A 12,727-nucleotide genomic window follows, 5' to 3' on the forward strand; every position below is an offset into this window, starting at 1 on the left:
TGATCATGTTCAGCTCTGACGGTAATAATAATAATAATAATTCTTTGGATTTATATAGCGCTTTTCTCACTACTCAAAGCGCTCAGCAATTGCAGGTTAAGGGCCTTGCTCAAGGGCCCAACAGACGGTAGGGCGTCCCCCATGTGAGAAGAAGAGCACATGGCTGTGATATCTATACCAATGAGTAGGTACAGTCTAAAACACTTGTAGCTGTGATCTCTCTCTCAAAAACGTCAAACGTTGCTTCTTAGCAATCTCTAGATGATAATGTCTGCTGAACAAAGAGGTATTGCTAGCTAAGAGGAGGCAAGGTATGCTCCAATATGTGGCGAGAGGTAGAGCGACTCAAACGGAGACTGGCACATGAGTGAGGAAGGCTCTGTCCGGCTCCCTACTCCTGATGTCCCACCTCCCCTTACCCTCGGCCCACTGCATGTTTCTTGGATTCGCACAAATAAATCAGTTCCGCAAACAAACTATGATAACTAGATAGAAAAAAACATAATCACTAGCTCAGGACCCCAACACAGTACGGTATAATGGGAGAAGTTAAGGTAAGCATGTAAGTAAGAAAGTCTCTCACCCAATACGTGTAGCTGAACGGGATCACTAAAATTCGATTGAAGGTCGCCTTTCACAGCTCGACACCTGTACCCTCTGCTGTGTGAAAGAGTCACGGGGCTGATGGTAAACTTCTTCTTCATCTCTACTCTGTAAGGGGTTTCGTTACCAGTCTTGTACAGCTCAAATTTCCACATAACTGGATCTCCGTCGACATTGCAGCTCAGGTGGACCTCATCTCCTTCAAAGATTCGTCCATCTGTATGGCTTGAAGTAATTTGAAGTTTGGCCTTTCTTTCTGAAAATCAAAAGATGACAGTTTAAGGTCAACCAGAGCAGAATGTTTGCGTGCCTTTGTGGGTTGCCAGATACTTGCCCTTCCTTTTCATTTCAAGGCTGATTTATCAAGAAACTGGTCTGCAAATCTGTTTGTCTCATTTGCCATCAAGTTGATTATTTCTTCCATCAAGAATAAATCAAAGAATTCCATAGGAATAGACTCGGCAACTAGGTTAATAGAAATGTTCAATCCAGTAGAATCAAAGCATTCAAAATCCACCTGTGGCTAGTAATTCCAAGTTCCCAAACACTTGTGGTGTAAATCCAGGGGGTATGTCATCAGTCGGCACCACAAGATCAGCAGGGCCAGACTTGGTTTCTGAGTGGTTATTATCAGTATGCACAACTGGAGGATCATGGGTCTCAATCACTTCACTATTTGAATCACTGCCAGAGTCGACAGGTTCCACATCATCCAGCTGATTCTCAATATCTTGATCATTGTTATGATCTACAAAATATACAACTTGTGACAAATCTAGCCATTTCAAAACTTCAGCACCTATTTTGCAATGCTATGACTACACACTGTCTATTTATATTGATATTTTTGATGTGCAGTTACCACCAAAAAAAGAATTCTATGGCTAATCACTAGATGGCAGCATAGTAATAGGTAACTAAGACGCAGCGGCAGAGATCACAAGCACACTAGCTGAGCTTGTAAGTGGCTCTAAACAGAGATATGAGTTTTTGTAGATAGATAGATAGATGGATAGACTTTAATTTTAGTATACTTGGCAGGATAGATAGATAGATAGATAGATAGATAGATAGATAGATAGATAGATAGATAGATAGATAGATAGATAGATAGATAGATAGATAGATAGATAGATATAGACTATGCCTCAACTAGCTCAGTGACATAAGACTTAACTTGTACCTCACGTTCAAGGGTTCCCCCTTGGCTTATGCTTAAATTCTTTTTTATGCCTTTTTTGTTCATGTTTTATCCTATAGTATTATGTTTTATGCTAGATATACTTATTAATTTTTGTCACTTTTTAATACTATTTAGTTTCTTTGAAAGAGAATTTTTCTGTCTTGTCTCTTGTGTTTTAAGGGTGGTTCCCCAGGAGGTGGAGCCACCTGTCAGTCTCCATTGATGGACTGCTCCCAGTCCTATATAAGCTCATGAGAATTGCAGTCCCTCTTTGTTACATTGTATGGGGCTGGTGGTCAGTGAGTTCTCCAATGTATATTTGGACTTACTGGCTTTCTGATATTGTGCTGCTCTGTTTTTGGTTTATAAATTCTGGATCTTATATTGGGAGTTTATTTGCTTAGGATTGCATTTTAGATAACTTATTTGTGCTTCTTTTTTGTTCTTTTGAACTTTTCTTTGTTTTTTGCTTTTTACTTTCTTGTAAAAGTATAAGAATCATGAAAAACTCTACCTTGAGATTTTGATGAATCTTGATGTTTTAGACCTTCCTGAGTCCGAAAAGACCGTATTTGAAATTGTTTGTCTGTGTGTAAACACGATAACTGGAAAACACTTTGGCTTCGGTCAATGAGATTTTGTATACCTGTTTTATATCAAAAATAAGGAATCCTATCAACTTTTAGGCCACTTCTGACAACCTGAAGTGGTACTTTAACTGAATACTTTCGTGGACTTTCAATTAAACTATGGTTATAATTACAGATTCAAATTTTGTATGGATATTTATAATAATAAAAAACAAACTGATAAGAAATTTCAGAAGAATTACTCAACCGGAAGTAATATTTTATTTAAACAACCATCTGAATTTTTGTATCATGGAAATATAAATGTGTTCATGATATTAAAAACTGTATTCATTATAACACATATTCTTTCAAAAACTACTATTAATTTAATTTTATTTTATACATCATCAGTTTAAAAATAACATGTAAACATTGAACATGCCATGTAAATATAAAGATGTAATGGAAACAATAACCTGCTACGTCCCATCGTGTTTCTGGTAATACATTTAATTTTATGATACTGTATTTTTTTTTATTTCTGCCATCATTATCATAATTAAATGTAACTAAATGCAGTTTTACCTATAGCAATTTATTGCAACAAATATTATATAATACTAACACTTTTTCGTTGTTTTTAGGAGACTATAACTCTTTTTACTTTGAACGTAATCGAGGTAATGCATATGTAATCATGAAAAAATTCCACCACAGTTTTAAACCTCCTTAGGTGCGAAAATATTGTTTTAATACAGTATAAAGTTTGATTATAAATAGAGATAAATGATTATGTATAGATATTATCAATTAGTTATAATGAAAAACAAAAAGATGACATTTGAGAAATATCGCGCAACCTTTTCCTCTATCTCAGAATATGAGGAACTCGAGGGGAGCACATTCCCAATTTTTTTTTCTTTTCTGAATAAACGTCCTTTTAACAATGATTTTTGATACCTACTCTACGTATACTAGCCAGGGGGTTAATGGTTTTCCCCTTCCTAGTGGGGCATTTTTGTGTGTATTTTAGGAAATTTCAGAGTATATTTTTGAACTTTGAGAGATAGGAGCATTTTTGCCTGGTGTGGGCCCAAGCCTAACACTCAAGTGGAAGCTAGGCTGCATTTTCGTGCACCTCCTCTGGGCAGGTTGGTGGGATTCAGGCCTGCTTCCTTGGATGCTTGTGAATGCCTCACACCTCTGTGGATATTTCAAGTGAGTTGATCATAACACTTATTTTTTTATGTCATTTCTGTAATATTTGTCTATGATTTAGTAATCGTGTCCTGTATCTTTGACTGTGCGTCGATTCTGTGTGCTTTGTGAGTGGAGACTCAGGAGGCAGGGCCACCCTGACATTACTCGTGGTGGGTCCTCCTCCTGGTTTAGAATCCGCTTTGGAACAAGAAGTTTTGTCTGAGTTTTGTGTGAGTATTACATAGACCCAAATAAAGCATTTGTTCAAGTCTTGTTCCATAAGAGTACTTGACTAATACATGTATTTTTGCAGTACCTGAACTAAAGTGTTATTCATGCTTTTCTTTTCCAGCTTAACATCTGTACGCCCCATTATGTGAGAAATGCACACAGCTGATGGTGAAAATCTTCTCCATTTGCGTTTAAAAAGGTTTCCATCTTTGCTTCTGTGCAGTTTAAACTTTCACCCCATATGACCTCAATCTAGTATCTCAATGGAAAACACATGTAAAGTTACAAAACATTTTGTGCTTTGGACTTTTTGTTTTGGTTTCCAATGTATGTGTATTTTGAAAGATTCATTACTGAGCTGTGAGTAGATTTCATTTTTTCTTTTTTCTTGGTTTAAGATTTAGTTGGGTCACGTCGGCAGATAATGAGGTGCTAGGGGACCTTGCCCGAATGCCAGAAACCCTTCTCCCTAAGTTATGTCATGAGTACTCGCTATAAATAACTGTGCAGTGCAGGAGCTCCTTGGTCTGACATACGGATTGGATCAGTGAATCAAAGGTGATTAGGTGGTCTTGATTTTGATTCCATGGGTTCAACTCATAGCTCTTTTGTCTCAACTTGGTTTTCAGCTTAGTGTTGCTTAGCTGCTCTGGTACTGCAATAGAATTTTGATGAACAACTCTTTACAGTTCTTATCCGACTATAATTACAGTAACATCCTCTAACTTTAAAAACAACTCACAACTCTTACAGTGGCTTCCGTCTGTTTTCGAGTCTATTTTCAATCTTTAGGAAAGAGTCCATTTTGTTTTTTGCTTATTATATTCCAAAAGAAAAGCCCATCTCCTAGTTAGCTGTTTTAAACATCACAGCAGTTGTTCATAAACACTCACTTTGCCAGAAGATTATCAGGGACAGTTGGTTTGTGGAAAATACAGTTGTGTGCTCTGAAGGTTGTCGGGCTGTTACGTGTGTTCTGTAACTGAAAAAGTAATTTACTTCAAATATGTTTCTGTGCTTTATGCATTCACTTCAAGTCTACATGTTCTCTACAGAAATGAAAATACAACCGAAATAAGAACACAGAGGAAAAATTAGAAAACTGGGACGTAATCCTCCATCTCCATTCATAAGAAAGGTTGCGGTGAAATCCATCCAGCCTGCAGCAAACATCTCTCATGCCACCTTTGGAAACACTGAGCTGGTGTGATGGGTTCCAATACCAATACTGTTGAATTCTGGGAAGGGTATGTCAAGCACTTTGTGTGATTTACTCAGCAAAATAAGCATCTCCATGGCACACAACAAAGGACTGAACACTCAATCACTGCTTTAGCTACAATCGTAGAATATCTTCTTAAAATAACATGTCCTCAGTATTTCTGCATTAAAATCTAATTACATTTTCCAAAAAATCTGTAGAAACATCGCACACAGAAGACAAACTATTTTAGGTGAGTTACTGGATATGACCGACAGGATTAATGAGCAGAGAGACAAAAGTATTTGAACTCTTTCTTCTCTTTTCACAGAAGGGCCATCAGGTTTGCTCTGCAAATCACACAGAAGTCGGAGAAGCTGATCTGATGTCACAGTTAAGAGTACAACTGCTGAAATGAAACCCTCTTATAAACTATATAGTGACCAATGCTCCAACTACTGAGGTTTCATGTACAGATCAACTGAATATGACCTTCACATCACCACAAGGTTTCCAACATGTTCTTCAACTCCGTACCATAATTTCATTCAATGTGGCTGTGGGAATTGGGGTGACCAGCCTACACTCTGGGTGTCTAGTATGAGGGACCGAGCATGACCAGGATGATGGTGTAAGACAGGGAGACACAGACACAATCAGGTTGGGTTTTTGGAAAAATAAAAGTGAGGTTTTATTTACAGGTGCACTTAAAGAAAAACAAAAATAAACGTCCTGCGGAAAATATATACTGTATCAATACGTAGTTCAATACCACAAAGGACACACAACAGTTACAAAACAGAGCCCTAAAATGATGACTATATACAGCATTTACAGTGCTGACTGAAAGTCCCAAACGAAAAAGAAAAATGCACACAAATTAATGAAACCCATATACACACAAAAATAAAGCTGTCTTCCTCCAGATAAATCCCAGTCAGGAAGCTGCTCCTCCAAACTGTATAATACAAGAAAAATACTCAAAATACAGAAAAAGAAAAAGTGTATATACAAAAATAAACAGTACACCATTAGCCATAACCCAATAAATACCTCAACCAAAGCTAATCCAGAGATATTTACATAAGAAGATAAAAAATTTACAAAAATCAATGCACAAATCAAATGCTTGTTAAATTTAAGACCGTGTTCTGCCAAGTACCTCTCTCTCAGCAAGATCTAGCCAGAAGACCCCCCTATAGAGGCCGTAATTCCCATTTGTATTCGACACCCTCGCACTGACCAATTAAGCTGCTAAAACGTTGTGACGTAGACGAGTCCATTGAAAGTGGCATCTCTCTCTCCAAAAGTATGAGTAGCCGGCGCACGCACGCACGCGCGCGCACGCATAGCTATGCCGGCCTTTGAGACGTGACTGCGATTCTCTAATAAAACTGAAAGTAAGCCCTTGTTTTCTTCCCTTCCCTGAACTACTTCCCAGGCAACTACCAATACGGGATCCCTCTTATAAGCTGATACTAAGGTGCTTCGCACTTTCTTTTACTCGTCGCGGGAGGCACGCTCACGAGTGGAACACAAACAACGTCATCCTGGCCGGTCAATGGCGGAGCTGTCCCTCCACTCCTATACGTGACCCTCCCCAGAAGGAGTCCTCTGCACTTTGTAAATATTCTTTATACTTTTTGTCAAACCCAAAAAAAACAAATGCCTCTCACATACCCGTGCAGTGGACACAAAACGAATTTTATTTCTTCTACTTCTTTCGGCTACTCCCATTAGGGGTTGCCACAGCTGGTAATGCCAGTGAGGCACATTACCACAGTGGCAAATTAATAAACTCACCGGAAATTCAAAGAGAGACACCGGTGAGTCGGATTGTATAAATAAAATCTGCAGACACTGTTCACAAAAATATTCATCAAGTCTAACTACTGATACTCTGTCCAAGCTGGAGGGTTGTAACGATTACCCCAGGCTCAAAGAGGGCAATGCTACATTAACGATAAACTTGTCAAGCTCTTATTAACACGTTGGACCTGGCTGTTCTGCCATTTCTCCCCCTCAAAGCTTAATATCAAGCAAAGACAAAAACAAAAGGAAACATTAATGGAACAACAGAAGAGAAAATTTCACACACATACAGTAGATACATTTAAACTAAACAGTTACGCACTGTTACTCACTACAACAGCAAAAACAAAATAAAGTTCCCTTTAACTGTCTCTCAAGCAAATGCCCATCCCATAACTTAGACACTCCCTTAAAACACACCAAATTCCCACTTTCCATTACAAAGGATGGCCAGTCCCAACAAACCCCACATATATATATATACACAAAACTGTCAATGTGACTTGATAAAACAAAAGACACCCCTGTTCAGGTGAGGCACATACATATACACAAATACAGGGTGGGCCACGGAAAAGTAGCGATAGTATAACAAGATGAACGAGCAAGTGGATTGTTTTTATTCGCTTACCCACAAGTTACAACAGAATCTGAACGTGTTCCCCGTTCACGTCTATGCACCTTTGGGCACATGTTGGCTGATATTGCTTGTTGATCTTCAGCAGTGATGCTGCGGATTGTGTTAGAGATGTTTTCCTTGAGTTCATCCAGGGTATGTGGATTGTTGCCGTACACTTTCTACTTTAAATTTCCCCACAGATAAAAATCGCATATGGACAAGTCCGGGAAACGTGGTGGCCATAACCCCTTGCTCACAGTTCGCTCCTCTGTAAACAGTTAATGAACTCGTGCCAGTGAGTCGCGTGAGGTGTAGCATGTTGCCTCATCTTGTTGGAGACAGCAGTACATTTTTTCTTCTGGTGTTAGTTGTTCATAAAATTATTCAAATGTGTCCAGGTAAATCGCCGTATTCACAGTTGATTCAAAGAAAATTGGGCCCACTATTTGTGTTCCTGACACCGTGCACCAAACGCCAATTTTCTGGTTGTGAAGTGGCTACGGCCTCCTCCAAAGAGCATGGCACCGGTATTGGAGGCGGGCTACTTTTCCATGGCCCATCCTGTATAAACAAAACACTAGACACAGATATATATATTCACACAAATCCAGTTATTTTCCATGAAGGAAAAGAGAACCGTGCGAAGATGTCAATCATATTGGGACAGATCGAGGGAAGATAGATGACGGCACAATCCCAAAAGTAAAAAAAAGGTCACAGATCTCACCCTCTGAAATTGGCAATCCAAAGCCTAGGGACAGTCTTGAGAAAGAAAGAAAAAGGGTGCGCAGGTGGCCATCTTTCTACCTTTGTCCCAGCGTCAGTGCGAGACGTTTCTACTTTTTTTCCTCAGCGTCAATGGCGTCCATCCTATTTCCCTTGCAACACAAAGTGACTATTCCTCTTCTCGATCACTTCCTTCTCGCCAGTTTGAATTTCGGCACTACAACCCTTCATTGGCTGTCAACTGGAACAGCTTTTTTTTTTTTTTTGTTAGGCCTTCTAGATCCAGCCCATGAAGGCAATGCCATCAATCACCACCTCGCAACTCCCGATCCTGAACTGCGAAAGACTCCTCCACCTGAATCTGAGAGGAAGCCCCCAGCAGTGACGAACAGCACAAAAAAGACAGACACGATACAATACAACACACACAGGTAAAACATTTCAGTACACTCCTTATGTGGCAGTGCTGCATAATGAGTAACTGCCAACCATCGCCAGCTCTTCAGAAGAGACACACTCACCATGAACACTCAGTGTAAGAGCATTACTGGCAGTGGAGACAAAAACAGGATAACGGTCATCTCTGTAGGCTGCACACTGGTACTCTCCGCTGTCAGACATAGTCACAGACGAGATCGTCACCATGTGTTCATTGCTTTTATTCCTGTCTGAATATCCATCTTTGTACCAGTGATATGTCCAGCCTGTATAACCATTCTCAATGCTGCAGACCAGAGTCACGTCTTCTCCAATGTACACAGGTTCCCTCTGATCCCTTAGCATCAGTGTTGCTGTTAAGAGACCTGCAGAGAAGAAGAGATGAATTAGAGGTGAACGTGAACCCCTTGGAAACAGAAATACAACCTTTACAAAACTAAAGCTGCTACGGCTCAGGGACTTTATGACAAAACTTGACATTGTGAGATGACAAGGGTTCTAGTGCGTTTTACTGAAATATGCCATCTGGGATGTGATCTTTAATAGTTTTACACTTTATTTTTCCAGAATAGCTAGTTTTTTAATGTTATTTCAAATAACTGTCTACATAAATACAATCATAATGCCTTCTGTTTGTTTTTCATCTTTGTTTGATATTATTTATCAATCTTGCACACAAATGACCTCATTTTGCATCATCTGGTTGTTTGTTTGATCGCCGATAATGCAGAAAGGGCAGAACTGATTTTCACAAAATTTTGCATATAGGCTGCTGATCTATCTTAAAGTCCTGGCTACACGGCATGTCTAAAATTTCATTAGAAGGGGTGATTGTAGTGAAGTTGAGATCAAAAATACATCGAACGAGTCAAAGTTCATGACATTTGTGGAAAGTACAGACATGGACACAGACAGGCAGACACCGAAGGTTCAAACACCAAGACACGTTTATTCATATTTTCTCTATTTACAGTGCACACAACCCAGTACTCATGTACCAAGCACCCTTCAGTCCTGGCCTCTCACAATGCCTTTCTCTCTGTTCCTGACCACCTCCACTCCTCTCCTCTAAGCTCCGTCCTCTTCCACCCAACTCCAGCCATCGAATGGAGGGAGGCGGACCCTTTTATATTCACCCGGATGTGCTCCAGTTGCCTCCCGATGAACTTCTGCCAGCACTCCCTGATTTGGCGGAAGTGCCGGCTGTGCACCCGGAAGCACTTCGGGTGTCCCTGGTCTTCGTCCCCCCAGCAATTCCAGGTGTGGTGGAAGTGCTGAGGACCAGGGCTCTCCAGGCATTCGGACACTCTGGGACCCCATAGGGTTGAGCTTCCATGCTCCGTTCCCATGGTCCCCATAGCCACCAGGGCGGTTGCCCCCTCGTGGTCCAGAGGAGGTGTAATCCCTCCTCCGGTCCTTCCGGGCGTCCCGGCTGGGTACAGCCCTCAGCCGCTCGCCACACATTCTGCACGATTATTACTGTTGAAACAGCTTCATATCTCAACATTAAGGACTTCTGTAAGTTACTTTAAGAAACAGGGGTAGTAATGGGGAGGAGTGCAAAACAAAAATGGTGTTATCACTTCAGAACAGTTCAACCAATGGTAATAAACTTAAAGTGAAATCTGCTGCACAGTCCATGTCACTGACTCAATGGAAATGACAACAGGTGGGCGGTGAGTGTGATATGATGGTAGACCAACACAAAAATCTAGCATCACTTAAAAACAACTTCTACTTTAACTCGGTTTTGTTTTTACATTATTGTTATGCAATTTAAAATACAGGTTTCATGGAGTTTCAAGAATTTTATTGGGAAGCCATATAATGGGAGGGCTAACAACACAAAACTGTTCTTTCATTTTGAGTTATAAGTTCAAAACGGGGACATCACAAAAAATGTAGTTTTCCCAGCTTACACGCCTAATGAATGAATAAATTATTCAACAAGCCATCCAGTTTATTAATGTGAAAATTTAAACTCTTGTTTGTGAAAATCATCCTAAACCAGGAAATACAAATGACTAGCATTCATGGGTCCAACTAGTATTTCCTATCGGGAATTCTTTCTCGGGAATAAGCAGGAAATAAAATTAATTTTAACATTCACATTGTAGTAGTGCTACTTAAAATTGTCTACACCTCCCAGCAGCCTTGGCAGTATTATACCAGTCGGAAGATTCAGAGGGAGCAGAGGTTGCTGGAGAAAAAGGATAATTAAGTAGGCTCTTTAAAAAGGAGCCAAAAAAAACACAGAGGGTATCACATTTTAATGGCTATATTTGTTACTACGCATCACGTACACTTTTGGATGACAACTATAACCACCGTGGGTTACAGTTCCTAATACATGTATGTACTGGTCCTGTGCCTGTTTGTCTGTCATTTTGTCTTGGTCGGATACGTCTTCATCTAGGGGTGCACTCCCAATCACGCCAAATCTTCACGCTACAACTGGAACCTGGTAGGACAAAACTTTACATTTCATTCAAAGGGCTGTTCACAGGGATGTTCATTCCACACACCATCGTCATCAACATATGCTGTACTGGACTGTGTTGGACTTTATTGTAAGTGTTAATTGTTTACTGAGTAGTGTCTGTGGTTTGGTTCGGTTTCATTTATGTAATGTAAATAATTATTGCAAGTTGGGGATCAGGGTGGGTTTTTGAACACATTTCTTTTTTTGTCTTCATTATTTTTCAAATGTATACTTTATTATCCTTATTATTTATCATTTACCAGTGGCTCTGTGTGTGGGTTTGTGCGTGCCAGGTCCCCATAATAAAATAAACATATCACCATCTTCAGAAGGTGTGAATCTTAGCATCCTTGTGAGCGCTACAGCGTTTCCCAGGATAAAGTCGCGTACGTTATGAAAAATTGGTAAATCAGTGCGGCTGCTCAGCTCGCCTCTCATTGTACCACATTTTAGTTTTCCTATTAGTTCTATTCAGGTGTTTTTTTCAGAAAGGTTCCTTGTCAGTACGTGTGTTGGTTGAAAAAATTCAAATAAGAGGGATGAGGTCTTTGGTGTTTGTCTGTCAGGTGTGATTCAAGCTTTTAATAGGAATTAAATCTGTGCCATCAAAGAATTCCTTTTTTTACCCCTGTGTATATTCACCAACAGATTCTGTATTAAAAATGGAAGCAATCAGGTACTAGCAAGCATGTAATTTAAATCTTAAAACATGAACTGCTACTGTTAGTTTAGAAGCAGCACTATGGTAATTTAAATATATCCATCCGTTAATTTTAGAAAACCTGAATATCCTGAGCAGGTTCACTACGATGGACTGGCACCCACTCCAGGGATTGTTCCTGCCTTGCGCCCAGTGATTGCTGGGATGTAATTATAAGACAGTACTTTGTAAATAATTAATATTTTAAAAAAAAGTATTTTTGATATTAGATATCCAAAATTATGTGTAAAATGTATTCAGAAAGATTTAAAAAGTTAACTGGAGGTCAAGGTCACAGCTGTTTTTTGTTCACATTATGCCGTCTCAAGAAAAACTGAGCTGACATTTTCATAAATACTTCATAAAAAATAGACACTGAGTCGCTAAGAAAAAAAAGAACAAAAGACAAAATATCGAGTTACGTGTATGCAACTTTAATTTAGCTTGAAAAGTAGAGCTAAATGTAAAAACTATGTAGAGTTTGCAACAGCTTCTGTCATCGGCCCGAGAGAGAGCATAACTGAGGAACTTGATCATTTAACTAAACTCTGCTGGATAAGAACACTTCTGTCCTAAAAATGCAAATTACCTAAATAAATTAACAAACCGGACAATAGAACTAGTACTGAAAAAATATCTCAAAAGCACAGAGCAAGACAACTGAACCTGTTTTTAACCTTTACAAATGTTGGATGCCTTTAGTTTGCCATCTCTCATCTGGCACACTCACCATAGCAGAAGGAGACCCTCTTTTATATTCCTATTCAGCTGGTAGCAGCCTCTCAGGTGGAGTTCTGCTCTTTCCGGTGACCAAATGTAAATTTCATTTGTTTAACCTCCTCTTCTCTCTATAAATTAAATCCAACATCTGTCTGTCTGTATGTCTGTCCTCTTTCATGAGAGAACTACTTAACGGATTTAGATCGGTTTTTTTTTTCTATAATTTGCATGAAAATTACG

The 12,727-nt window shown here is 39.4% G+C and overlaps 1 protein-coding gene across 2 annotated transcripts in view; it reads right to left on the reverse strand.

The window, feature by feature from the left end:
- LOC114666576 (Fc receptor-like protein 2) overlaps positions 1-12,727 on the reverse strand; it is a 137,312-nt gene that overhangs the window by 94,679 nt on the left and 29,906 nt on the right. The window contains exons 4-5 of one of the 2 annotated variants that reach the window (XM_051920041.1): positions 8,669-8,950; positions 584-859 (exon numbers count right to left, since the gene is read on the reverse strand). In XM_051920041.1, coding sequence (XP_051776001.1) covers positions 584-859; positions 8,669-8,950 — 558 coding nt within the window. The remainder of the gene's footprint in view (positions 1-583; positions 860-8,668; positions 8,951-12,727) is intronic. The other variant, XM_051920040.1, reaches the window with a different exon arrangement.

Source organism: Erpetoichthys calabaricus, chromosome 16 (genome assembly GCF_900747795.2).
Source record: "Erpetoichthys calabaricus chromosome 16, fErpCal1.3, whole genome shotgun sequence".
Classification (NCBI taxonomy): Eukaryota; Metazoa; Chordata; class Cladistia; order Polypteriformes; family Polypteridae; genus Erpetoichthys; species Erpetoichthys calabaricus.